This window comes from Lagopus muta, chromosome 16 (assembly GCF_023343835.1).
Source record: "Lagopus muta isolate bLagMut1 chromosome 16, bLagMut1 primary, whole genome shotgun sequence".
NCBI classification, from domain to species: domain Eukaryota; kingdom Metazoa; phylum Chordata; class Aves; order Galliformes; family Phasianidae; genus Lagopus; species Lagopus muta.
Genome location: NC_064448.1, coordinates 13,722,690 through 13,750,259, shown reverse-complemented (window position 1 = coordinate 13,750,259; position 27,570 = coordinate 13,722,690). Strand labels below are relative to the sequence as shown.

The 27,570-nt window shown below is 42.7% G+C and overlaps 1 protein-coding gene across 10 annotated transcripts in view; it reads right to left on the bottom strand.

Moving 5' to 3' along the window:
* The window catches only part of PHF20 (PHD finger protein 20), a 64,099-nt gene that overhangs the window by 11,899 nt on the left and 24,630 nt on the right, over nucleotides 1–27,570 (bottom strand). For 7 of the 10 annotated variants that reach the window (XM_048962578.1, XM_048962581.1, XM_048962576.1 and 4 more), the window contains 6 exons: nucleotides 19,944–20,222; nucleotides 12,542–12,724; nucleotides 9,557–9,655; nucleotides 6,468–6,629; nucleotides 5,350–5,519; nucleotides 76–175 (listed from right to left, as the gene is read on the bottom strand). In XM_048962578.1, the coding sequence (XP_048818535.1) occupies nucleotides 76–175; nucleotides 5,350–5,519; nucleotides 6,468–6,629; nucleotides 9,557–9,655; nucleotides 12,542–12,724; nucleotides 19,944–20,222 (993 nt within the window). The remainder of the gene's footprint in view (nucleotides 1–75; nucleotides 176–5,349; nucleotides 5,520–6,467; nucleotides 6,630–9,556; nucleotides 9,656–12,541; nucleotides 12,725–19,943; nucleotides 20,223–27,570) is intronic. The other 3 variants (XM_048962582.1, XM_048962585.1, XM_048962586.1) reach the window with 3 other exon arrangements.

Genomic DNA, 27,570 nt, shown 5'->3' with positions numbered 1-27,570 from the left:
CTTTGCAACAGCACTGTACAAACTAATGGTTGCTACATACATAAGAAGGTTGTGTAACTTCAAAAATTTCCATACCTGGGGGATCTTGGCAAATATAGCAGGTGTATTTCTCAGGTACATTATCTTCCAGTAAACCCATACAGACTCCATGCTGCCAGCACAGACACTCTTCACACTGTTAAAGTAAAGAAGGGCACATCAATGGAGCTCAATAATTTTACCTCAGTTAAGAGATGCATCATCTACACATGTTAAAACAACAAGGTGTATCGGCGTCCCTTCCCTGGCAGCCTCAAACCAACATACTAAAGAAACAGACTGCGATGCTATCACAGTCCTTCCCACATTTTTCACACGATTTATGGAGATGGGACAAATTATGCAGTCAAAGCAGAGATCCTGAGAAGTACCAAAATGTTCCCTTTGAAGATGAAAACATTTTAGGAGATGCATGCACATGTTATCAAGGACAGCAAACATAAAAATATATCAAGTTTTCTAATGTAAGTTTTTCACCCTCAAAGAACAAATTAACATCATAACTGCAAAATCAAAGGGATATTCACAATACACAGAATTAGCCAACCCAGTGCTTCACTGTACCTCTAGCATTTTGTTCATTTCCACAAGGGAACTTCCATTCATAGAGAAGAAAAAACCCTAAAGTTTTTAAGATCTTCCTGATGTTTATCCTCATTGGTAAAGACTGAGTACTACTTTATAGTGCAGTGACACTACTTAACATGTAATCCTTGTATCTGCAGCTTCAGGGCAGGAACAACTACACCCACACATTCTACTTCTGCCTCTTTCTTTTCGCCCCTCTGGCCTTGACGAGCAGCCCAAACCATAACTGTAGCCTGAAGGCCAAAAGAACATGAGACAAAACCACACATAAGAATATGAAGTCATTTTTAATTTGAAACTGTGTGGTGTGGAGTTCACTTAGAGTTCCTCTTCCTATGAGCAGTGAAACTGCAGATAATCTTGATATCGTGGAGAACAAGCCAAAAGCTGAATGCAGAGACCACGGCTACATCGGCAAAAGTTTTCAAATGAGCTGAAGTGAAGAAATGGCAACTGCAAGCAACCCGAGAGGATCCTCGACCTGCAAAACACCAGCTTGGTAAGCACCTCAGTTGTGCTGGCCAACACCTAATTAATGCCCTTCTCATCTGCTGCATTTCCTCCGGCCAAGAGAGACAGAGACAGGAAGGCACCAGCGGCTTCTGCATATGTCATCTGCTCTAAGCAAGCATGGAGGAAACTGGAGCACAGAAACCGCCAGCGAGAAACAGACTTCTGAAAAATGGGACTATTAGCGTCTGGCCTTACAAATGGAAAAGGGGATCTGAAGCAGGAAGATGTTTCCAGGAGATATTCAGAGACCAGCCCCTGTTCACAAAGTAAGATACACAGGAGCCAGAGGAAGCTGTCCTAAAAGGAAGAGAGATAAAGAGACCCAGCCTTCCTGCTACAAAACGAGAAGGGAGCTCCTGGACCGGTCACACCTGAGCCCTGTACGTCAGGCAATGAAACACACAGCTCCCTCCTTCTGTCTGCATCTCTACGTCCCACCTCAGCTGGGCTGAGCCTGTTGCTCTGGGTCCACATCAACACCCCTGCCCAGGCAACAGAAAGGAGATTGAGAAGTAAGCCAAGAAAGAGATTTTGAAGAGAAAAACGTGCACAAGTGAGATGAATTTCAAGCAAGAAAGAAATAACCAAGCCCAATAGAACATACATTTAAAGCAGCTTTTCAGCAACCAGAACAACAACATCCTGATTCTATTGACACCCATGTCCTCCAAAGGCGCTGACGCTGAGGCACACCATTCCCTATCTGATACACACAAGTTCACTGATGTTTATGTACAAAAAACAAACAGAAGGGACGATGTCATTTTATCCGGTCTTTTTTGGGGGGCCCAAGTAGAACCTTAAAGACATAGTCCTGTGCTTTCTAAAGCAACAGGAGGCAAAGTAGTAAAACTACTACCTTCATAGGAAGTTATGGAGACTAGAGTGAAATCATAGTGATTGATAAAATAAATTAAAAAAATAAATCAATAAATCAAAACCACTTTGAAAACAGCTATTAACTGGAACAGGTACTTGCTTTACAAAATCTATTTGTGCCCTTGCTAATGAACAATCTTTGTGCACAATTTGCTTGAGACAACATAAACCAAATTCAAGATATGGGAAGAGTATTTTATCAGCTATCTTGAATTTACCAGGACATTTACTATGAACTCAAAGAGATAAACAGAGACAACTCTGCTTAACTGGGTGAAATCCAATCAAATGTTAAGGCTCCCTATGCTTCCAAGCAAATAAAAGATGCTGCCTCTTGTTTTTTCTTCATTAATTCTTAATTGGGTACATTCATGAAAATGAGCTCAGTTTGAAGAGAAAATGACTTGCAGCTGTATTTCCTGTAAGGGGACACAACACATGCATCATGAGAAGACTGAACCTCCACTCACAAGCACAGATCAAGTGCTCTACTTCCTAGCTTTGCTCTCAAGTCAAAGCAGTCTGGTTTATAGGTATGTGCTCAAGCAGGTGCCCCAAACATCTGTGTTCCTCAGTGAGATCTCTATGGAGGAATAAGCAAGGACAGAAGGAACAGCTCAACAGAAACAAGTGCAAAGACAATATTCTTCCAAAAACCCATACACTGAAATCATGCATCTTCGTGAAGAGAAGACAAGCCCAAGTGCAAGCTCTGTTAGGGCAAACTCTTCCAAACTAGAGTTTCCAAATATCAAAGTCTACATAGGAAAGAGGGAAGAAAATCTTTCCTCCTTGCAAATCCACGATAACTGACATTTTCCTTTGACTTTCTGGGTACTTCCAGTACTTCACCTTTGAAAATGAGTTCCCCTCATCAAAGTTCCACAGCTGCATATGAGAGGATCTTTCCCTTATATCAATGATCTGCAATTGAAGAGCTAACTCAGACATTTCTACACCAACAATTAAAGGCCAAACTGCTCAGACCATTTTCTCAAAAACTACAGGCTGACCAAAAGGAACAGAGGGCACAGCACTCAGCACCTTAGGTTATCTGCATTGCTAGCCCTTGTTAACATCTCCTTGCTCCCATCCCTATAACTAATGCAGGTACCTGCCATGCTGCCCATCTGCATCTCTCTAAGAAAATAACCTGCTCTCCTACATAGCTCTCCCATTACACAGAATGTCTTGTTTTTGTTCTTTAAAAAATAAAACCTTTGCAGTGTATTAAAGAAACATCCAATTAGTTAAGCCTAGAAAACTGCAGCTCACAAAAAAAGCAGAAAGCAGCAGCTCACAAAACCTTACAAGGAAGCTATGCTTAGACTACGTTCTGGCCAGCTGATGTTTCTCTGCATTATTCAGTTGCAGACCAGCACTGAGACTGCTTCTGCTGGAATAATCACAGCCCAGTCTATGCCTTTCCATACTTCATAGAGCCATCTCCTCTGAAAGCAGCCAGCTCCTGTCATGACCAACAGCTTTCTGTCTCCTGTTCCTCTCCTACTCCCAGATGCCATTCACTCACTCTGAGCACTCATCACCACTCCCTTCCCAACCAGGGCACAAGGCACATCTCAGCATGCATCAGGATCCAACACTAATGCAAACCGTACGTCAGAATGAACTAAGCACTACAAGAAAGGTGTTGGACCTTCTTGGACAACCCATCTGTTAAGCACTACAGAAGACCAAAGAAAACCACTCAATCAAGTTAAATGTTAAGCCTGACTGCTGAGGACAGAACCCAAGCCCAGCTGCACTAAGACAACTGGAGAAAAGGCTGCTGATGTTCAGGACAGAACAGGTGCTTCTGTACACCTGCTGAAGAAGCCAACAATTCTTCACACTAGAACTAACCCCAGCAGTGCACTCCTCTGCTCTTACCAGGCTTCTGCCCCTGCTCAAGCAACAAAGGCACCAGAAACAGGCAGAGCCTGCAAGGCAGGCTGTGCCAGCTACTCCATTCCTCCTAGTTCTGAACACTAAGAACTCAGCTCACTGCAATACGCTAGCAGCTATCCCAGAAGCCTGTTTAACCCCTCTTCCATTAAGGGGGTTAAACCTCACAAAAATTAACAACAGGATGCCTGGGGAGACAAAGAATTTTTAGCCCCACCTATAATTTCTGACAATGTTATGTTTATAGCAAATAAACATGGCTCAGAAGTCAGCCTGCCTTCAAGGAAACAGAACACCAAGGATTTGCAGTTGTGAACAGAATAGTGCAAGCTTCATTACTCTGTCAGGCAGTGCCCAAGAACAGCAATTGCTGCTTCCAGGACAGACCAACAGACCTTCCACTAACAGCACATCTGAAGTATCTGCCTGGAAAACCAAAGAAGTGAAGAGGTGATGCTTTATGGAACACCAGGTCTGAATGCATCTGAATAACCCAATGACGTTAACACACTGATAAGTCCCCCACAGTGCTCTGTGAAACACTGCTGTCACTGCTGCTTTGAGATAAAAAACTCACCTGCCATCAATCTGTGGCAAGACCTACAGAGATGTGCAGGTAATCCCCAAAGTATGTAATCCAGACACCATCATGACACTTTCAAAAACAAACAAACACTTCAAAATAATCTAATAATTACCTTGAAATCTGCAGTGAGCCCACAGTTACACTACTGTCACTTTGACCTGAGGTCTCACCATAAGAAACAGAGGGACGTAAGCCTCCTGAAACAAAGCTCATTCTTCAAAAGGCAACTATGAAAAACTCATTCAAGAGCATGAAATACCAAGTCCCTGCATGACTTTTTTTCCTGCATCTTCTAAGGCTTATGGGGAATTTTTGAAGGAGACCACACAGCTTGTATGAGAAGCAGAAGAAAAGTAAACTGGAGCAAAAGAAGCCAAAGTCAAATATATACCAAAACCTTTGAGATGAATAGGAATTGGTTAGAATGACTAAGAGTAAAAGAGAGGGCAGTTTCAAAGAGACCTTTAATCACCAGTGTTAAGTGGGCAGACAATAGACACTGCTTTGGCTGGCAAGTTTTCTGTACACTCAATTTACCAAGAGTACAATGGACAGATGGCTTAATGCAGATTAGCAAATGCAGAGAACACTGCTGAATGGAAGAAGGTGGTTTTGCTTCAAAAAAAAAAAAAAAAAAAAAGCAGCTCCACTCCACTAATTTAAAATGCATATTTCCTAAACCTAGGAAGTGTTCCAGGTTTCTTTTTCTTGTAGATTTGCATTTTTCTAAAACAAAACACAAACACTAAACCCCAGCAAGTGACAAACCAACTATTAAAGACTTTCATAGATTCCTCCAGCTTAACCACTTCCCTCAATAACAAAACCTGAACCTTTACCTGAATCATGAAGTCGTTCTCTTCTTTTACTTCACAAATACACCGAACAATCTCAAAGTCACTTTCTTCAGCTTCTTCGTCAGGATTTGTGGTTACATCAACATCCTGACTGCAGTCATCGTCGCTCCAAAGCAAGCTGTCCATCGATGACTCACTCATGGTGTCCTCCTCTATAAAAAAAAAAAAGTCAAATACCAGGTAGTTACAGAAAGGTAAAAAAAAAAACTCCCAAATAACCCTGGATTTGTAGATACACATTTCTAAATGTGTCAGTTCATTTTTTTTTAATTCAAGGAACACCAAATTTGTTCATTAACACTGGAACAGGTTGCCCAAGGAGGCTGTGGATGCCCCATCCCTGCAGGCATTCGAGGCCAGGCTGGATGTGGCTCTGGGCAGCCTGGGCTGCTGGTTGGTGACCTGCACACAGCAGGGGTTGGAACTGGATGAGCGCTGTGGGCCTTTGCAACCCAGGCCATCCTATGATTCTATGAAGTTCTACACCATCATTAATAGTTTGTTCAAAACAGGTTCAGTGTGGCAATTCCTGAGCTTTAAGAGTAGCAGAAGAAAAACGTGTCTTTTTTACTGCGCTAACTTGTAGCAGCAAATATCAAGACACTAAAAGATCATGAAAGCTGGAATGCAGCAGCTTTATAAATATTATAAATATTACAAGGTCACTAATGTCTACTTGAGAGCTTCTTTTCTTTACTTAGTTGAGAAAGCCAGCAGAAAAGCATGCAGTTCTACAGATATGGCAGGATACACAACCACAGCCAGTGGTGTCCCAAGCACAACACACATACCATACAACCTGCAAAGCATCTGTTTTTAACTCTGAATCAATTATCACTTTGAAGGAAACCTTAGGAAAAAATAACAGATTTAATTACTGAACATTTATCACAGAGCTCATAAGGAGCTGCAAAAAGTGCAAAATTAGTGAGTTCTCAAAACAAGAGGAAAATACCCCTAAAACTTCAGTGGAAATACAGACAAAGACAAAGCAAAGGCACCAACATCTAGCTCAGGCAACCAAACTAGGTTCAGTTTGGGTCAGGTTGGGCAAAGGAAAGACGCAGTCCTGCATAAGAACAGCCAAAGAGTTATTTTACCATTAGTCTTTGATTTTCCTCGGTGGTGTCCAGACTCAGAGCACTGCAGCAGTGTGCTTGGGTGGGCAGACGATTTATTTGAAGAAATACTTTTTGTGACAACTGATTTTTCAGGAGAAAGTTCCTGTGCAATATCTGTGTTCTCTTCACTAGCAGAGTACTCTGTAAAATTGTAAGCACTGCTGTTAGAAGTTTGTGGTCGAGGAAAAAAAACCAAGAAAAACAACGTCTAGTAACAGGCACGTATGATTCATGGAGCCTCCACTTCAACATACCAGGAGTCAAGGATTCACTATGCTGCTGAAAGACTCGTCACCAAGAGGCAAGAAAGACACCATACGAACCAATAAAAACCTTATACAGCTTAACTATCCTTCACTGCTGACGTCAGAAAGGCTGAAAATGTTGGCTAAACTAAATCCAGCTATTCTGTAGGCTGAATGTGTCTACAAACACTTTTGCATTACAGCCACTTCTACACAAGCACTGTTGGCTGGAGACCTCTCCTAACATCCCAGTTACTCACACAGCATACATGTTTCCTTCCCAGTATCATGGGCTACAAAGGAGACTCTCTCTTCCTAGCCTACAGACAAAATGGGATATTTGAGTAGAAAAGAAAAGTCACGGTCAGGAACATGCAGAGAAAACACCTAGAACAGCTTCTCTGAAGCACCAGCTTGCCACGTGCTGTCCCATACATCAAACCTGGCTGTGTGCAGTGGGAGGCAGCACCCTCCATACCAGCTACTTGCAGGAAGCCTGCAGGGTTCCTTCACTAAAGAACAAGGACATCAGCAAAACAGAAGGCTGCTCTAGCTGTAGTCACTGCATGCACCTCAAATTACTCTAGCAAATGGAACTGTTAATAGTTTGTATACAGAGAAAAGAGAAGAATCTTTATGTCCAAGCATCACTGAGCTTCTCAACTGCTGTGGCTCAAAGAACAGATTACTGCAATGCTAGCCTCAGGTCTTAAAGACCAAGCATTAGCAAAAGGACTGCAAATATGAATTACAAGAGCCTGCTTGGTATTATCTGTCCCTCAAGAAATGTGAACCTACACAGCTGATGACTGAACAAAACTGAAGCAGTCCAGGAAGTACACTGGTGGAATGGCAGTTAAAATGTGCTGTCCTGGCCTTGCTTTGAAAACTGAAGGAACAAACCACCAAGCCTTTCCTCCTGACTGAGCAGCATAATTTATCCAAGTTCAAAGCATCTCTGATTTTAAAACCAGGTCTTTCTGACAATGGTTTTCTGAGATCCAACAATCTGCTGCATTCAGAAGAACAATTCACCAGGCATCCTAAGAAAGTTTTATTTCGGATACTTTTGCCTAAAAGAAAAAAGTTAGCAGTCCAGCATTTCAAATGAAAACTACATCGAACTCCCTGCCGAGGAGACAGTGCCTTGGAAATCTCCTGAAGCTTTTATGTTGTAACACAGCAGGTAATATGTAACTTGCTTGTCTCTCATAGCAACTGATAAAAATTGAGAATCTGACCCCCCAGAAATATTGCTGGACATTTTATAGGAAGGGAGGGGAGAAAGGTGGGAGGAAGCGTGTCAGCGTTGGAAAGTCACTTCTCACTGCTCTGGTGCCAATCACTTGATAGCACTCCAGTTTCAGCACTGGTGGATAAATCAAAGCTCCTCCACTCTTGAGTGCTCTCTGCCTTCTTGACCATGAAATGTGAAGATCACGGAATGGCCAAGGTTGGAAGGGACCTCAAGGATCATGAAGCTCCAACCCCCTGCCACATGCAGGGCCACCAACCTCCCCATTTAATACCAGCCCAGGCTTCCCAGGGCCCCATCCAACCTGGCCTTGAACACCTCCAGGGATGGACGGGGCATCCACAGCCTCTCTGGGCAGCTGTTCCAGCACCTCACCACTCTCTCTGTAAAGAACTTCCCCCTGACATCCAATCTAAATGTCCCCTCCCTCAACATAAAACCATTTACCTTGTCCTGCTGTTATCTACCCTTTCCAAGAGTTGGTTCCCCTCCTGTTTGTAGGCTCCCTTTAGGTACTGAAAGACCAATGAGGTCACATTAAGATGTTGCAGATTACTGATGAGATCTGACAAGAACAGATTAGAGATGGCAAACTGACCTTACTGTACTTAGCTACTGAAAAGGTCTTGGCACTGCTCCAAAACTCTCAGAAATGTGACGTGCTGCACTTTTTCCTACACTGAAATGGTGAACCTGCAGTTTGCACAAGCTAGGACAAAGCACCTAAGAACACAACCAGCCTCCACAGGTACCCAAATCATCTGGTACACACATCGGGGTCTTACAAAGCTTGAGAGAGTCTCGAGAAGCCAACATGCTACATTTCAAAAACCCAAGGAAAGAGGGACAGCAGTTTCTTAGCATCCTTATTTGTGAAGTTATTGTGCAAAGTTCACGAACGAGGACTTGCAGAACACCTTGTATCTGTAAGCACTGTGTAATCAGAAATGTAATACAATTATTTATTTCAGTACAATCTAGCCAGTCCACCTGCAGTTCTCTCCCCCATTTATCTCTTGACAGCTTGTCCAAGAAAAATTAGGATGTGACAGGTTTAACAGAGCTCATTATCAGAATCTCTGAAAACGAGCAAAGATTTCAGCAGTCACAAGGCTAACAGTGGAAAAATGAGGACATCAGCATTTTCAAACCCCATCACTTGAACAGAAAGCCTATGACTATCTCTCATACGTCAACATCTGGTACAAAGGCAACTCAGTAGTGAATCAATGGGATCTGCACCTTCTGTAACTGGGTTAGTCTTGCATACAAGTATACCAGATAATGAAAGGCCAGACTTAGACTAACACATTGAATGCAGAGTTAGATTTGCTCTGTGCCATTATAAGTGCTGTTATCAGCTGTGATGCTGCAGTAACGATGCACCTCAGTCAGGAAATTAATCATCTTGCCAATCACTATTTGAACTTCATTATTTCTTAATGACACGAAATCAGAACTGATAAATGAAGGAGATGGTCTTATCTGTAATGCCATCTCTTAAGAGCATGGAACTGGGTAACAGGCAAAAGATAACAAAGTATTTTGCTCTAAGAAAAAAACTTTACCAGGCTTAGTCCTCTTTTTCTTTTTTTTCTTCTTCTTTGCCTTGGACCTTCCATAGTCCTTTGATTTTCTTTCTTTGTTCTTCTCATGTTCTTTAGCAGCTGAAATTAGACAACATTCCAATTTAATATTGAAGATGTATACACACCTATTGTACTTACTAATTCTCTTAAAGGTTTCTTCAGTTGACCATGGCCAGTTCACTAGGAAAAAAACCAGCACAAAGCTTACTCATTAGAACTGCCAGCCCCCACAATTGGCCTGTTTGAAGTTGAAGGGTGATTATCCCATAACTAAGTTACAACAGCATGCAGAAGAAAACAAGTGGACACCAATGCCCCATTTATTAATTATGTAGAAAGGTTGAGCCCTTAGAAATTATTGGGGCGCCTGCTATATCCCACAATTCAAATTTCTAACTGAAAATCTTACTGCTGAACTTTTCAGTTGCTTTGTGACGGAAGTCTGACACAAGAACAAAAACTCAACCCCCCTTTCTCCCAACTCCAGTTCCTTAAATGCTAGGCTTCATAGAAAAACAGAGAACAAAAGATTCAGTTGGCTGTACCTCCCACTCAGTAATGGTGAGAGAACAGAAGGCACAGCCAACTGAACCATCTGCAGTCCACACTATTTTTAAGGGAATAAAAATTAGTTTTTTGAACAATTAGCCGATAGCTTTCAATCAAGCACAGCCACCAAACATGTCTTCAGAGCCTTTGCTGGAGGTAACTGCTGCCAGGCAATGCACACAAGTCTGAGCTACTTCCTGTCACTTGCTTCTCACTTCTTCCTTTCAAATGTAGTCCTCTGCAGCAGAATGTCTAGATACTTGCATAGTTCCTTAAATTAGTTATCCTAACACTGCCAAGACCACGAGGTGCAACCACACAGTGCCATGTGAGAGGATGCCTTCCATCCCTCTCAGAGCACTCAGCTGTCAGGCTGCTCGCCACCCCATCCGGGAAGTCATTTCATTTACTGATCACTGCTATCACAGCAAGCAGCTGAAGACACTCCTGTCAGAAATGCTCTCCTAGGCCTAACGTCTAGGAACCCAACTCAGGACACAGAACACCACCAGAGTGTTACACTAACCCCGCAGTACGCTGTTAGTAACCTCCTAACTCACAACACAGGGCTGTGCTGCTGTGGCACAAGCAGCCCACCTTGAGAACCAGAATCCTCAGTGACGGTTGGGTGATTACCAGCTGTGATGAAACATGCAGGACACAAAACATCAGCATCTCCTCAAAAGAGCTGCCAGTTTTTATGACCCCTTCCCTTCAGGCCTTGCAAAGGCCTGTAACTTTGCTGCTCGTGTTCCTCGTTTTCATGTTATTAACGAGGGCTGTTGAAGCTGCACACTGCCAGCAGCCATGGACAGCAGCCTGCCATGCAGAGCCCAGGTTTGGCAGAGCTGAAAACAAACCTGATGTCCCTCCTGTTACCCTTTACGCGTGGAGATTCTAGAGGAAGAAGTTCTTATGTGTGCCCCAACAAAGCTTCCGGCTGCACCTGGCTTCCCTTTGTCCCAACACTCCTATTTTTCCAGAGCTTGGGAATCCCTGGGGACCATTTCCTTCTTGCAGCTTATATACGGAGATGCAAGTAACTCTCCTTGTTTTATTCTTCCAAGAAAAGGACAATAACTGAGATCAACACAGTAAGGAACATTCTGCATCCTTCTACTTGGAAATGGAAGGCTGCACGGTCAGATCACCTGATCTGTTTCAAGGCAACAAGAGGGCAAGCTATGCTTCTTCAATCACTCAACACATCAGCTGTAACTGTGACAAAACAAATGCTCCTCAGTCTCATACTTATTCCCCTTGAGCTAGCCAGTATGGTCTTAAAAAAAACTGAAAAAAAATCCAAATATTTGTGTATTTTGCCCCAAGTCATTTCCTGTAAACACATTCAAGTCTAATGAACTCTCACTGGAATACGACCCAACAAGGCAGCTACCTGGCTAGTTAGAAACAGCTTCTCAGACTTGCAAGACCAAAAAGAAATGCAAACTGTATTACATAATCATACAAATTCATCACCATCACATTTTTTTTATAAAAGGAATTTTTGCCAGAAGAATAAAAAAAATCTTAACCCCATTTAATTTCCTTGAGTGGTAAGAGACTAACGAGGATCAGGACGAGCATTCTCTCACAGCCCACCAACACCACAGGGAAAGGCCCAGCTCATCTCTACAGGCCATACTCTCAAATAAGGAACACCCAACGGAATCAGACCAATGATAACAGCTTTCTTAAACAAAGATCTGTTACAAATGAGATAAACCACGCACAGATTCTTTCATCTCTCTCACAGTGGCTCAAATTGTCGCTACAAATCTGAAATAAAACAGTGCTGTAAGAAATCTGACGGTATGTAGGAAATTATTCTCATGTGTCTGCATGGCTGTTATCCACCTGCATTACAGCAGATTTAGGATAAACAGGGCTCACCCCGTACCACTGAACAGAGGTGAAGTGCTATCACCCAGACATTTCTTCAAGCACAGAATACAGACTATCTGGAAAGATCAAAGTGAATTTATATCAGAAGAATTATGATAGATTAAGTAATTTCTGAAGAGTTATTATTATTTCTTAAGTTCATGCATCTCAAAAAGTTCAAGACTGCTTAAAATACATAATGCTTTGGACAACCAAGGGTATCTTTCAATAAGCAAACAGGCATGAAAATGTTCTCACTCACTTTAAAGTATTTCTGTATTTTTATATATCGAAAATGTTAAGCACCATACCCAGGAACGTTTAAATGAGTACAGCAAAAAGATGTCTGAGTTTTGCTGTATTGATTCTTCATTTGAAACCACGACAAAGAAATGGTGAAAAATACACTTATAATTCACACCACAGACTCAAAAAAATCAACACTTTACAGGAAGGTATGCAAAATGCTTTATATTTGTATACCAGCTCCTAACAATGCTTGCGAGTTCATTTTGAACTAAAACCGCGCACCATTTTCACCTCTTTGTTTCTGCTGAGGTTTCCGGAGCGATCTCACTACGTGGTTCTCCTTGGTTTGCCCTCTAACAGAGTATCGGTGACTACTTAATGCATTTACAGCAGTAGAAGTTCTTCTCTTTTCTATTTTTTCACCTCTATACGAGGTACTCCTCAGGGCTACGTGTAGAGGAGCATCTACAAAGAGAATAAAGATGAGGTCCAAACTTCAAATACTTTCAAAACGGAACTCTCCTCCCCCAGCAGCAGCCCTGGCTGGCCCTACAGAGCACCTCCAAGGAGATGCACTGCTCAACTCAGTCCCAGCAACGTGACCCAGCTTCAAGCAGAAGCTGATTTAAAGACTAAGACCTGTAAGGTTTTTTTTTTTGTCGCTGTCACTTCTTTTTTAAATAAAAAAGAAAGCACAAAGAAACAGTGAATGTAAATGTATCCCTAGAGCTTTATTCTTTCAGAAATAGTGTGGCACTGAAGAAAGACGGAAGAGAAACAGTTTGGATCAGCAACGCTGTAGTCAGATGACAGTTGCTTCTAAAAGAGAAGAAAGAGCTCCTGTGGATGGAAATAGAGGAACCACAGCCTGCTCTCAAGTGTGCTTTGTAACCAGCAGAAAGAAGAGGCATAGGAGCTCCATGCATCTGAGGAAGAGCAGTTTTAAGTACATACCACCCAAAAACAAGTTTTTCAGCCAGGAGAAATGCAAGAACTCAGAATTGCTACCTAAAACTCATAAAATCATGAAATATACAGACATGACTTCGACAGAAAATAGAACTGCAGATGAAGTTAAATTATTTAGCTCTCATTTAGCAAGCCCCTTGAGGCAATGAACAGCAAGCAATTCTTTCTAATGAAGGACTCCTGGACAGAAGATGGCAGCTGAAACTGATAAAAGCAAAGGCTGCATGGCATGTAGGGTGGACAGAATAAAAAGTACCTTACAACTCTGAAGCATGAACTCACATCTCTCTGTCAATCAGATCCAGTAGCCAGGCTGACAGAACACTGATTTTTGTCAAGAATGTATGATTCTAACATCATAAGGATCTCAAAAGTTCAGTGGACACTAAAGGCATCCTTCTTCATGTCTGAAGACGTACACATAACAGGTTTCTCACTTGGAAGCCTTTAAGTCAGCAGTAGCTGAGGATGGAGTCCAAGTCAGCATACTTAGGAGATGGGAAATCAAGTGCTCCATCCTGACCAACATTTCAAGTTCAGTGGGGCACACTGAGCCATCTTGTTCTGACCCTTTCAGAATCAGGCGGATCCCTTCAGACCAAAGGAACTCTAAATCCAGCAATGAGGCCATCAGATGGTTTTTTCCCTAGTTTTCCATAACGAAGCTGCATTAGAACTTCACGAATAAATACAGTAAAAAGGATCGGTTCATAATAATTTTAGTTACTTGCTGATTACTCTTCAGACATTTGCTGTAGTACTTTACATCAGCCACAAGAGAAGGCAGAAAAGATACAAAAAGCTCAAGTTTCCTATACAAGACCACGATAAAGGTGGCTTTCATCCAGGCTGGCAGCTCACTGCTGCCTTTCCCTGGGCGCGTACTGAAATTGAGAGCTGCAAGACCTTACAAAATAGCTCTTTTTCCCCCTCCCACAAAGAACTGTTAAAACCAGAAATGAATACTCCTTGGTGAGACACAAAGTGACTTTACATTTTCACAAGGACCAACGTCTCCTACAGGAACAAGTTTAATGCAGTGTAAGTCCATCTCTATGCTAGGAGGACTTGCCACTAATGGTAATCACTTCTGGGGACTTTCACAATTAGTGGACTGGACACAACAACTGTCTGAGGAGGAAGAAATCTTTTCCCATGGTACACAGTAGCTGAAAACAACAAAAACAACAAGATCAAGGTATTTCTTAAAATATTTGGGACACCAGTGTCCTAGCAGACATTCTGCAAAGCAGAAATGTGTCAGCACACGGTGACAAGACGTGTAAACAAGTCGGATAAGCATTCCTGGTTATCTACCATCCTGCCTGCTTTGAATTCCAGAATTATTTACAGAATAGCATCTCACAGAACTTAAAAACAAAAATCCCATTAGAAAAATACCTACAAGGTATTTAGGCCTCCTAACTTTCTCCTCTCCCAGCAGTCCAACTGTATTTCATAAGCCACCATTGGAACTATGCTATGGCCATCTTGATCCCACCAGCTCTCCAAAATGGTTCCTGCAGGCTCACAGCCACGTACAGAGTCTCCAGGTGGAACAAGGCCTGTTTTACACCCATGAGGCTGTTTAGCTTTGTAAGAGTGAAAGTGTAGGAAGTTTTTTCTGTTTAAGAACATGTTGCATCTTTTACAATGCACAAAGGTTACTCCATTTCTGTAATATTCTCCAGCCACCAGTGATACGTTTTTGGAAGAGTCCCAAGATACTCAATCACATGCCAGGTACCTTGCTGCAGTAATAGTTATTAAATACATTTTGGATTGTTTTTGTTTGTTTTGAAAGTGTACAGACTAAACTTGCAGCACAAGACCTAAATTTTTAAGCATTCCAATAATGGAGTCTTCTCTCAGAACACTTTCAAACCTCACTAACACGAAGCAGGTCAATTTCTAAATTAGGCCCCAAAAGAATGAAAAGCAACTGTAATGACCACAACTAATTTTATTTATGAACGTGCACATTCCCCAGCCTCTTTCTCAGCACGACGTGCAGTGTGCTATGCCCTCTGTGCTCCCTGCCCCCTGAGCCAGCCTTCACTACCATAGAACATTTCCATCTCCGTCTTGTCCCTGTCACAGAAATCCTGATGTGGTTTCAAAAAAAGCTGAGAGCACACAACACACCTCATAAGTAACTTCTCTGTCAAGTACTTGTTCCTGCACTCCGCTGAGGTTACCAAGCAACAACACAAGCCTGTACTGTAGGCTGTAGTAAAATGGAGAACTGTGCTCAACCATCTCAGCCATGCAGAAACCATGGTGACTAGCCAGATAGAGCATCCAGAGGAACTTAAACCTGAACATGTCTCAAAACTCAGTGACAGGCAATGCAGTAGCCTTCTGTCCAAAGGAACACAGATGTCAGGTCCCAGTTATGAAGATAATTCAACCTTCACAGGAATCGAAAAGATTTAACTCCAATTGCTGTCTGTTGTACAGTGCTCACCATCAGCAGCTATGAAATCACGTGCTGAGAATATCCTTCGTATTTTCAAGAAGGGAAGGCCTCTTACCTTGACTTACACTAAGGAATTTGACACACAGTCCACAAACCACATGCAGTATCTTGAGATAAGCCACAGGCTGACTGGCAATTCTACAGAACACAGGCTGCTAACGCAGCTCCTCACCTCCTCCGGGGACAACAAACCCTGTGTTCACAGCAGCCCTGTGTACCTTCTTCCACCAAGCCAAGGGGCAACCGCCCCAACGCACCACCCTGAAACCCACTGAGCTGAGAGCCATCGGGCCACATGCTAACAGCCACCAGCTGACAGCAGACACCTTGGCTAAGTTCAAGCCAGCAAAGCAAGTGTGCCACCCTGCAGCCTCTGTACACGTGGTTATGATCACTAAGCAAACAAAGGTATGCGTTCCTGACACTAAGACACTTGTGATGCTTTTCTAACAGTGTGGGCACATACAAAAATTCAAGCCCTCTGACAAAGTGCACGTTTTCTTCTCCATAAGTATCACCAAAGGACTCATCAGCAGGAGAGATTTTCTGTGGTCCCTGAAATACAAATTGCACGTCCTCTGATTTCTTTTGTTCCTCATGGCAAGGACAGCAGCAGGGCCAACACTGGTAGCAACTTGCCAGACTCAGGCTCCATGTATACTCTAACCCCCCAAACAACACAGCCCCGTGCTGCAAGGTATTTTTGAATTCTCCAAACCAGTTTAACCTCACACAGAGCAAGACTCCTCTGCAGAGCTGAGCCGTGTCTTGGGAATATGAAGGTAAGGTTACCTTCATAAGCAGCTGGTGAAGTCCCTGCCAGTACGACTGTCAGGCTGAGGGAAGCATGAAGCCTGTCAGCACCGAGTGCTTATTAACAGAACTACGAGTACTGCAGCCAACTCTGAGAAGGTTTCAGCAGCATTTCTCTGCACACAAAGTGCCCCGCTTGTTCACATGCGAGGTGAGGCCCAGCAGCTGCTCGAGCACTGAAGTCTGCCACAAGTTGACTTGCAGGCTTCAGAAAATTTGTTCAGCACCCCCCGGCAGAAAGGCAGGAAGCAAGCTCTGATGAGCCTCCAAATCCCTTTAAGTGGTCCAAGCCAGGACACAACAAACCTTCCCAAAAACCCTGAGTGGGTACTTCACATACAACAGGATGCCCACACAGAGCTGAAGAAAGCTGCCACCTTCAGAGGAAACAACTTACATGAAATGTTTGCAGGGTGCAAACATGTTTTAGCAATGGTGAAACGTCAGTGATTTTGCAAAGGAAAAAGTTGTGACTATAAAGAGAGAAAAAAAAGTATTTTACTATAAAGTATACAGACATGGAAAATGGTTCCACTCCTTTCTTTCACTATATCAATCACCATCACCAAGCAACTCTGCCCCAAAATTTAGCAGACAATACACAACATTCAATTTTGAGGTAACAAATTTGAGAGAACGTCTCAACTTGAATCATCAAAATTCTAAGGCATCTTCCTTCTAAGACAAACTTTAAGAAGCAATGTTAAAGCCCTGCCCAAAAATCTTATATGCTGTTGCATGAGCTTAAAACATTTTGTAGAGATCTTGATTTTCCTCTGAAACTAAGGAGTTGCATCTGTTTCTATATTATACCTGCAGAGGTGCAAAGCAACTTAAAAATTGAGGGCAGAAATACCTGCAGCTCCTATATTCCAGGGAGACCCCAAACCAGCTGCCTCACTGTCTGCACAGAATGGTTCTTTCAGGAAAGACCAAATAGGAGCAGCCCTCGTGGAGTTGAGCATTACAGCGCTGGGGAGGAGTTTTCATCATGATGATCTCGTATTTCCCGATAAAGAAAGGTAGCATTGCTTAGAAGCATTCAGGAGCCATTCAAGTCTGTATCATTCTGATCAGGCAAGGACAATTTAAAATAGCAGCTAAGCAGCTTTCTTTCACTTCCATTAAATGGAGTTGGACTCAGTGATTCCTGCGGGTCCCTTCTGATGCAGGATATTCTATGATGCTATGAAAAGCCACTGCAAAATTTAGAGAGGTATCTGTCAAATTTGGCACAGCCAAGGTAAGCTCCTGCCTCAGAAGGAAGACAGACAGGACAAGTATTTCCACATCAGTCTTCCTAGCCACATTAATCTTTTGAAGCCAGTTCCCAATTGTACAATTTACTACAGTTTAAATGCTGAAATTTCAGAATCTCTATTTAAGTATAAAGAAATTAGAATCTGATTTGTTCCTTCTTGCATCCCACAGCACGGTCTTCCTATTCGGGTAATTACTAACAGAAATGATGCTTGGAAAAAGAACACAACATGAAACAGTACGAGTCTGTAAGTCCCATTAACTCCATTTTAGAATTTGTGGTACAGGATAAATCCCAAGAGTTAAGAAAAAGTTCAACAAAATACAAACAACTAAGTAATCAGGCACTGTAATACAAATGCAGAACGATGACATCCCTTTTCCACATCAAAGGAAAAGCTTCTGTGTCTCCATAACAGCCAGCTTTGATAGCAAGCATGAAATTCTACCCTTTCCACCTTGACTCACTATTCACCAGCTGTCAGCACAGCCAAGGAGCTACTTGCAGGGATATGCTAGGAAGCACACACATGGGTTACAAGTATCCACTCACCATAGAGGAAAGAAAGGAGTGGAGACTTAAAGAAGTAATGCTATAAACAATTACCTGCCAGTGCTGCCAAGATGATGTCATCACATCAACAGGACATACTTTGAGGAAAGGAGTAATGAAAAGGTCAAGATCTTGAGCCACACGTCAGTTCATTCAAGACAATCAGCGGGGAACTACTTTTTAAACTGAACTAGTTGCATAGCATCTCCAAAAGCAGAACAGAAGCCTGCTATGAAAACAAAGCAGAAGCCTGTTCCCATCAGCGCGGTGCCACCTGCTCTCCTCACTGCTCATGTCCAGCTCTGCTTCCACAGGCAGTGAAGTTACATGCAAGCTGCATTCCAAGTAACAGACAGAAGCTGGCACATTCTAACACAGCTAAAGAAAAGGCACCTCTAAGTAATTAAATCTCACACCTTTGCATTATTTGGAATCACAGAAGCACCCCAGGTAAAGCAGTTTACTTGCTGTAGCAGTACGTTCAGCTACACTGTTTTGTTAGGAACCAGCACTAATGTCTCAAGTGAAAAAAGGTTTGCTGGGTGCATTAGGAAAGGCAGACATGAAACTATGTAAAGCAAGATACATTCTGCTACATCGTGCTGGTAACTCAGTGAACAACTTGAAAGATTTCTGAAATCCTTGATTATACAGAACAACATGAAAGATCAAAAATTGTGAGGAAAATGTAACAACACTTACAAGGACCAGAGAATTTGGCAAAGAGAAAGTTGGATTTTACAAAACAGGGCCAGTCAGAAGACAAGAGAGAGGTAATACTCATGGATCCAGGACACCAGGTGAAACCTGCCCACAAGAGCAGTCTGGACACACGATCAGTACCCACATCAGTACACAGGGGCACCACGACTGTCACTCTGATGTATTCAATACACCAGGAACAAAGAACTTCAAAGAATGGAACAGAGAAGAAGAAATAACATTATTCTGAAGACTGCAAAGCAGTTACAACTGAAGAAGAGTTCTGATTTTCCTCCCTTCCAATGGCTACACTGAGGTCTTCCCTTTCCACTACCCACCAGGTGCAGAAGTATCTTTCAAGAACAGCTGTAGCAACTGCACTTGTTAAACACTAGGATTTCTTTCCCAGGTCCAGCAAAACCACCAGCAGACTTCTACACTAGCACATAAGTACAATCTTGAGAAAGGACTGGGAAATGTGAAGAGCAAAGTGAGAAGCAAGAGAAGTTGAGTTATCCGGACTGTTACCTCAGTACAAGAAAGGACAGAAGAAGTCTTCCAGCAATACTAGTTAGGCTTTTGACACAGACAGAAGGAAAAAAGGACCAGAAAGTCAAGGGATAGTAGTTCTGAAAAAAGAACAGATTTAATACATGAGAAAGCTGTTACGAAGAAATAAGACAGGCTGCACAGTCACCTCATCACAGAACTCCATCAGTGTTTCTAGATGAGGCAATTTCTTCAGTTTTCCCTTCTCTAAAACTGAATGTTTAGAGATATCATTATGCTTCTCCACAACGAAATATGCAAGCTGCAGCCATAAGAAGACTCTTCCAGCCCAAAAGAAAATTGTTTTCCACCCTGTCCTGCTTGCTGCTGTTAAAGAAAAAAATCAGCAAGATACTTACACAGTGAACCAGCTGTGCTCCATCCTCTTTTTGACCTTTCTCGGTTAGCTTTCTCAGAAGCCAAAGAAGCTCTGGTTTGAATGTGCCTTTTTACCGGGTTCTGCTGTGATTCTGCAGACTTGTCCACTCCATGAAAATATTTCATGTGATAATGCAATAACTTGGCTTTGCGGAATGATTTTGAACAGTCCACGAACTTGCATTTAAACTTGTGGTCTTGATCAATGGTTGCAGCTTTTTTTGATGCAAGAAAATCTGATCTCCTAAAAGGTTTTGTTACTGTAAGAACAAAACAGATAAATTCCCCGATGCATTTGCTACCTTTAACAAATGGCTTCCTATATTACAAAAAAAAAGTTAAGAAATGAGCATGCATTCAAACAAGTCAGCTGTGAAATGCTAACAACAAAATTTTTAGGCTGTTTGCTGTTACGGCTAAGAGAAAACTTGCCCTTGCTGTACTCCTAAATCATCTGTCACAGTGCTTTAATGAGTCACTCAGCACCCTCACTGTGCTGCACGCAGCACTATTACAGACACAAGACAGAATTACAGAGAGACTGCTTATTTCTGTCAGAATGCTGAGCATTACATTCTATCTAGCACGTCATTTAGCTGTGCACATCTTTGGCCAAGGCATTTTCCGAGGAAAACACTTATGCTTCTTTGCTTACAGCTCTTCTGCTGCCTCCTTGCTGGATGCTTTGTCTGATCTTCCAGGCCTGATTACTTCCAAGCACAACAGAACAGTAAGCAGCACGTCAGAAGGACACTACTCAAGTTAAAACTGAAACCCACTAACAGTTCTCAAGTAGCAATGAGAGAAAAAAGTTCCAGGATTTCAGAAACTTCTCATGTTTTTGCTACGAAATACACAGACGAGACACTGTCACCAGGATCTGCATCTGATAGACACAGGGGAAGTAGAAATTTGGAAACACAGATAGAAACAATTTGAGTAATCACTCATCACTGGCATACACATTGCTTCAAACCAGAACCGCAGCTAGAGGACAATGCAGCAGTGTAACAGGAGCTGTCATGTCTACAGAACAGTTACAGATACAATTTTTCCATTTCTTTTGTCAGCACTAAAACGTTTCCATTCTGACACGTGCTATCAAACTAAAAGAGTTAAGAAGCAGCATTAAAAGTTATCACCCAGCACAAGCAAAAGTGATGCAACTGGAAGACACGCAGTGCATTAATTAAAACTAGCACATTATATTAAAAGTAGCTGGAAACAGCACAAGAGGACCCAAAACACTGACAAAAGCAGTGAAGGCTTTCTACTAGCACACATATGCAGCAGTGGATTGAAGGCAGGGTTAAAGATAGCATCAGCACAGTTTTGATATAAGAAAACAGCACAGCTTGTTTAGAAATTTTTAGCAGGCAGCAACAAAAATGGTGAATTCCACTGCACTACAGACACAAAGGTTATGTAGAAGCGTTCTAGGAAACAGCATCTGACGCGTACTCAGTTTGAGTACTATCTTATGAAAAAGAAACAAAACTTGAAGTCGTTCATAGAGAACAGCTAACGGTTCTATGGAAGCTGATACACAGGGAAGGACTAAGAGACACACATTGAATTGGTTAAAAGAATGAAGGAAACAGCAAAAATGTGAACACCTGCTTTCAGGAGTTTCCCAGGGAGAACAGCAAGGAGTAAAGGAACAGTTTTGGCACCACTGCATTAAGAACATCCTGACAGGGAAACTGCTTCAAGCAATGGGGGTAGTGACTTAGGAACAAATGTGGATAACTGGTTAGCAGAATGACAGTTTGCCAGCACCAAGATGTGAATACACTGCACACCATCAGAATTTGCATTCTTAAAGAATCAAGCATTACAGGACCAGCTGATGGAATGGAAATGGCTGGTGCATTCGGTGAAAGAAAATCCAGAAAGGTTCTCTGGGACAATGAAATGGGACAATTTGCTTCAACCTAACTGGCATGAGGATGGGGAAACCTAACTACAGCAGAAAGGGGCAGTGGGGGCCAAGGATTTATTGGGCAAGGACTCTGAAGATGACAAGGAAAGCTGTTATACATCACAGAGCTACCACAATGAAGCCTTGCCCCTGCTCTTTTACCCAAGCTTGGAGCACTTTCCTTCCACTGAGATGGACAAATTCTTGAGCAGACACGAGGAACAGCTTCTAAATGATCAGCTACAAGTTAGAAGAGGAGCGCAGGATCGTATCAGTTTAGCAACAAGGAGTTAGCAAACACATGGGAGGGGGGGAAGGAAAGAAGAGGAAAAATTCATTGCAACGTGCCAAAGGAATCCAGTTAGAGGAACAGAAAGCACAGACAAACACAAAAAGTTCAGAATAAAGCTCAGTTATTACTACTGCCACTGCATTTGGGGGCATATTCCTTTTCTACAAATAAAGGCAATAGAATTCCTGCTGCCAGGAAACAGTCTGAAGCTGATGCACAACTCTGCCACCCAGGAGAGCCTCGGGGAGCCTGTGCTCCCAGCTAAACGCCAGCAGAAGCTCTGTCATTACACCAACAACGTGAAGGGGAGAGACTTCCACCCTTACACACATTTGAATTTTCTGCTGGAGGAACATAGCATAGCACCAAAGCCAGTTTCTATAGCAAGAATCATAGTTTTGCTTTATTGGCACCAGATTTTCAGGCACTTGTCCTTCCAGAGTAAGCAAACTGAATGTACTGTTTTCTCTGAGTACAAAGAAATCTCACAGACCTCCCACCCACTATTTCTTTCAACTGTAAAACCAAAACTAAAAGTCCTTACCTGGCACTCAACTGCTACACTACTAATCACACAAACTCAAGGTCAAAGCACAGCACCTCTTAAGTCTCACTGCAAAGACAAAAACATCCATTCAGCATTCACTTCAGCAGTCTACTTCACCTCTCTTGTGCTGCACTATCCAAAGGACGTGAACTTCCAGTTCAGAACAAATTTAACACTAAGTTTACAGTAGAACATCAGCATATAGAAGCTTCTGAATCCCCTACCCGTGCCTGCTTCCTCCCCTCCCCCAAATTCCGTTTTGATTGACTCCAGTTGGGACAGTGATGCTCAGCAGCAGCACAGCACCTTGATTTAAGGTCTGCCAGTCCTGGGAACCTTCTGCAAGGCACTGGTGATCCATCCCAGAATGCCACCAGTGCACTGAATATTTAGCACTTGCCTCCTGGTTCAAAGATCTTCACAAACAGCTGCAATTTAAACTGATGACACTTCAAGTTTCTATTGCCTGCCCTCCCAAGAGAGCAAACTAAAATTGAACTATTTCCTCACCTACTGTTCAACAACACAGATCATGTCTCTCCAGAACACAGCATCCACCGCTTCCATCTGCCATTTTCAAGGTTGTTCAGTTTGTTACCATCACCCTTCCTGAACTGCAGACACAAGATTTACCTATTCTGTAGGTAATGGCACCCGTGAACCACAAATCTGCACAGCAATGGGAAAACTCACCTCTGACGTTTTGACCTGCTTACAGAAAAGCGAAGCTGGGCACAGTCAGCCTCAGAATCACACGAACCACTCTGGAGCTTCCTTGGGGGTACAACATCCAGTCCCACGTCAGTCTACACCTCAATTACAACCTCACCCCTTGCCCAGCTGCTATCACCTATCCCTGCTCTGGATCCCTGCACCAGCAGACTAACTTCCTTCTGAAACCTTCAGCTCACCAACTGTTGCTGCTCTGAATCTTAGTGCTCACACTACATTTTTTCTCATCTTCCTAGAAATCAGTCTTCCAAGACATCAATTGTGAAACAAAAACCCACCTTGCCCAATTGCTGTTCTCAACCTATTTTAAACTGGAAAAAAAGCATTTGGGCACCTCCAGAATATCCAGATACCACTCAACTACAGCAAGTACAGAAAACAGAAGATGGTTACACTAAATGCCAAGCATCAATAATTGCAGCTCATCACACACACAGTGTTCTCATTTTTGAGCCCAAAGCATTTTTTGGCATTGCAAGACAGTATTTCATGTAATCCTCCACTTAACATATTCTCCCTGTGCTGGCACTAAATTTGTTGGATGCCTACAATGCCCCAGAAGCTTGCAGGTGCCTGGTGGACCCTATGCCAACATCGACACAGAGGGCAGAGCAGCAAGGTGGCCTTAAAGGCTTTACTTGCACTTGGACAGGTTTAACAAACACTGTTTACAGATCAGTGTATATCTGTAAGCAAGTTTAGGTCTGCAATGTGAGATGGATACATACAACATACTTAGGCTTAATACTGTGACTCAGCCCTGGAGCAGTGGAGCCTACCTAGGAAAGCTGCAGGACACACAGCTGCTCTCTCAAACTGGACACAAGTATTTTCAGCTTCTCTGTAACTGAAACCCAAAGCCAAAAGTGACAAAATTAGAAAAGCACAAGGCAAATCAAATCCTTGATGCATGTCTATGCAAATAAAAAGGCATCTTAAATTCTGGGAAACACGACAACCGTTCTGTGGAAAGCCAAGGCAGCTCACCCCAGAAGTCAAATCAGTTTGCAAGAGCGAAGCCACACCAACAGCTGCAGAGTGCCTGTAAGCCTGTTCCCAGATACACGAAGCAGTGCTTTACCTGGCTGTAAGAGCTCGCCTACAGGCTGCCAGCCCCTTACTTGAAGCGTGACTTGATTTAACTAAATCCTAAGCCACCAATTCTAGTCCCTAAATAGTAGGGGAGCCAAAAAACCCAGCAGAATAGGATTTTTATTGCCTACTGCATATAATTAAATTAATCAGGATTTTGAGGAAAAGTCTAAAGAAGGAAATTCAGCTGTGGCAAACGGAGCTATGCTGTCCTGCAAGAACACATCACCTCTTAAAACATAAGCAGGTAAACACTACAAACTGCATCTGCTGGTACAGGTGATTGGAATTGCTACATCTTGAACCCTCTGCCGATCGGTGAAGGGGCAAACACCTCTAAATAGTGCTTTCACCCTTAAAAACTGCTATAACAACCTTGCTCATCCCATACACCGTGAGTGTTGCAGCAGGGTCTGCCACTCACACAGAACCAACACTAACTCCACACGAGGGTCACTCTGTTTGTTTTGCAGTATTTTCTTAAAGGAAGAGAATCAGCTCCCATCAAACGCCAATCAAGAGCTGAAGGCGACAAACAGTACAGAGGTACGAAGTTGCACTACTGTAAGTTATCCTTCACCTGAATTCCCACACTTTGCTCTGTGGGAACCACACACATAACAGATACTCCGTTTTGTGTTTTCCCCCCACACATCAGTGTTCTGACAACATGCTTTCTTTCCAAGCCCCAGAACTCTTGTTCTCAGACCGCCAGCTGTGTTCATAACAGCTTGACATTCAACTATGAGCCTTTTGGGAGACGGCTCTCTTGCTCCTCCAACATCACCCAATGCAGTAAGCTGACCCAGCCATCAGCCCCCAGCACCAGTTGTTTTCATGGCTGCACGTTCTTCAGCAGCTCTCCAGAACACAGAGAGCTGGAAGTGTGCAGAGATGTTTCTGGACCCACGGCACATCTCTGACACGCTGCTGCTCACACAAGGAGAAAGCCAAGCACTTCTGTTCCCCCATCAGGCAGGTACCTGCAGTGCAATGTACCCACACAACGCCAACTGTGAGCCCCAGCCAACCCGATGGAGCACAGCTCTGCTCTGTAACAACAGATCTACCCACAGCAGGATCCAGGGATTTCATCATTTCAAAACTATTGTATCTACAAACCACTTCAATAACATTTTAAGAATTAGTTTAAAAATAGAAACCTAAGGGTTTTTTTTGTTGTTTTTGTTTGTTTGTTTTTACAGCAGCATATGATAACAGCCTTTACACCCTTAGCAAGTTTCTCAGTAAAAACACTCAATTCCCTACTTTTTATGTCCTACCATTAGCATGCCTGGTGCTTCTAACATCAAGTGAGAAGACTTTAATTAACCAGAACAAAACTGTTCAGAAAGGTGGCTTTTCAGGCACCACCACCAGTCCTGAGCCTTGGGCCAACATTCAGCATGAGCATGTACTCTTGAACAGACTAGAATCCAGCTCACTCAAGTGCAGTATCAAAGTGTGCAAGCAATACTGGAGGCCTTGGGTACTCATGTGAACCAGAAGTTGTTATCACAGCCTTGCTTCTTGCACCCAATGAAGTCAGCTCATTATTTGCTCACATCACCTGAATTGCACTGGCATGAGTCACACGTTCCCCTGGAATTCTCACCAGTTTAAACCCAAACTGCAGGTGCTCAGGAATATAGAGAATTAAAAAAAAAAAAAAAAAAAAAAAAAAAAAAGGAAAGGAAAGGAAAGTTGTAGTAATGGCAAAAACTGTCCAATGAAATCACAGGCTCTTGAACTCTCAGCAGTCCAGTTGCACACCAGCATTACCCTGGAGTCCTACCCCATTTACCTGCAGCCAGAGGTCAGGTTCTCTAAAGATCAAACTGTAAGATTGAAGTATCACTATAGAGTTTCAAATGTACAAATCAAATAATTTCTACACTTCCTACTCAACAAAACACAGCACCTTACCCCAGCGTATATTATGCAAGTTCAGGGGGACAAATCTATCAAGGTGATTGTAAATTGCATCCATGAATTCAAGCTGACCATAAATATGCAAATCATAGAAGAAAAACCTGCTACTGTTTAACTTAAATCCCTAAATCTGTCAACCAAATCCTTTAAGGCCATTCACAAAGGGGAAGAGACTCCCCACTTAGCAACAAATACCCACTGTTGTGTTTTTTTTTTTTTTAAACACAATGAAGACCACTTCATCCATTTATTTTTTCAGTTACCAGACGTGGCTTGCTGCCACCCAACACACGCAGCTCTCACTAAACCAGCCCTGAACTCAGATCCAAGAGAACTTTGCAGAAGAAAGAAATCATCTCTGCAGATGTGCACACAGCTATGACAACAGCCCAGTTTTAATACTTCTTGGATCTTCTAATTATTGAAGTTAAGACACTGCAAAACTCTACAGAAAGCGACATGAGTATCAGTCAGAAAACAGAAGCCCTTGGCAAGAGGCATTTTTTAAAACTGCATCTGACCACAGCACTCTGTGCTTACACATGGTGGCACCAAGCAGAGCAGTGCCAACAGGTACCAACTGATACACACAGTTACAATGCAGACCTATGCATCATCACACTGGTTAAGAGGAAAAGCAAAGATCAAAAGAGCTTTAACTCTTAAATAGCAAAGGGCTGCTGACACATCAAACCTGAGAATGGAGAAGTTACTTCTCCTCACTACAGACCGTCTTGCAATTGTTACCAGGGGCACAGGGAGAGGGCATTTCATCTGCACAGTTGCACCAAGGCGGCTGAATGAGGACATGTGCAAGCAGGAGAAAAGCTAGAAGAACAGAATCAGGAGGAAAGCCAACATGCAGAGGTTACTCTAGCATTGCTAAGCAACCCTAAATCCCTACAAATGGTCTGCTCCATCTAATTGAAAGCCTTCCTGATAGGGCACACACAAGGGAATTTGTAGTTCAAGTTTCCCTACTTAGCTGCAGATAAAAGTACTGAAGCTACAAAAAATAAATCACATTCAGGCTTAGCCTACTGTCTCCACAGAGCTTTTAATGTGAAGAAGACAGATAAGTACACTCCTCCA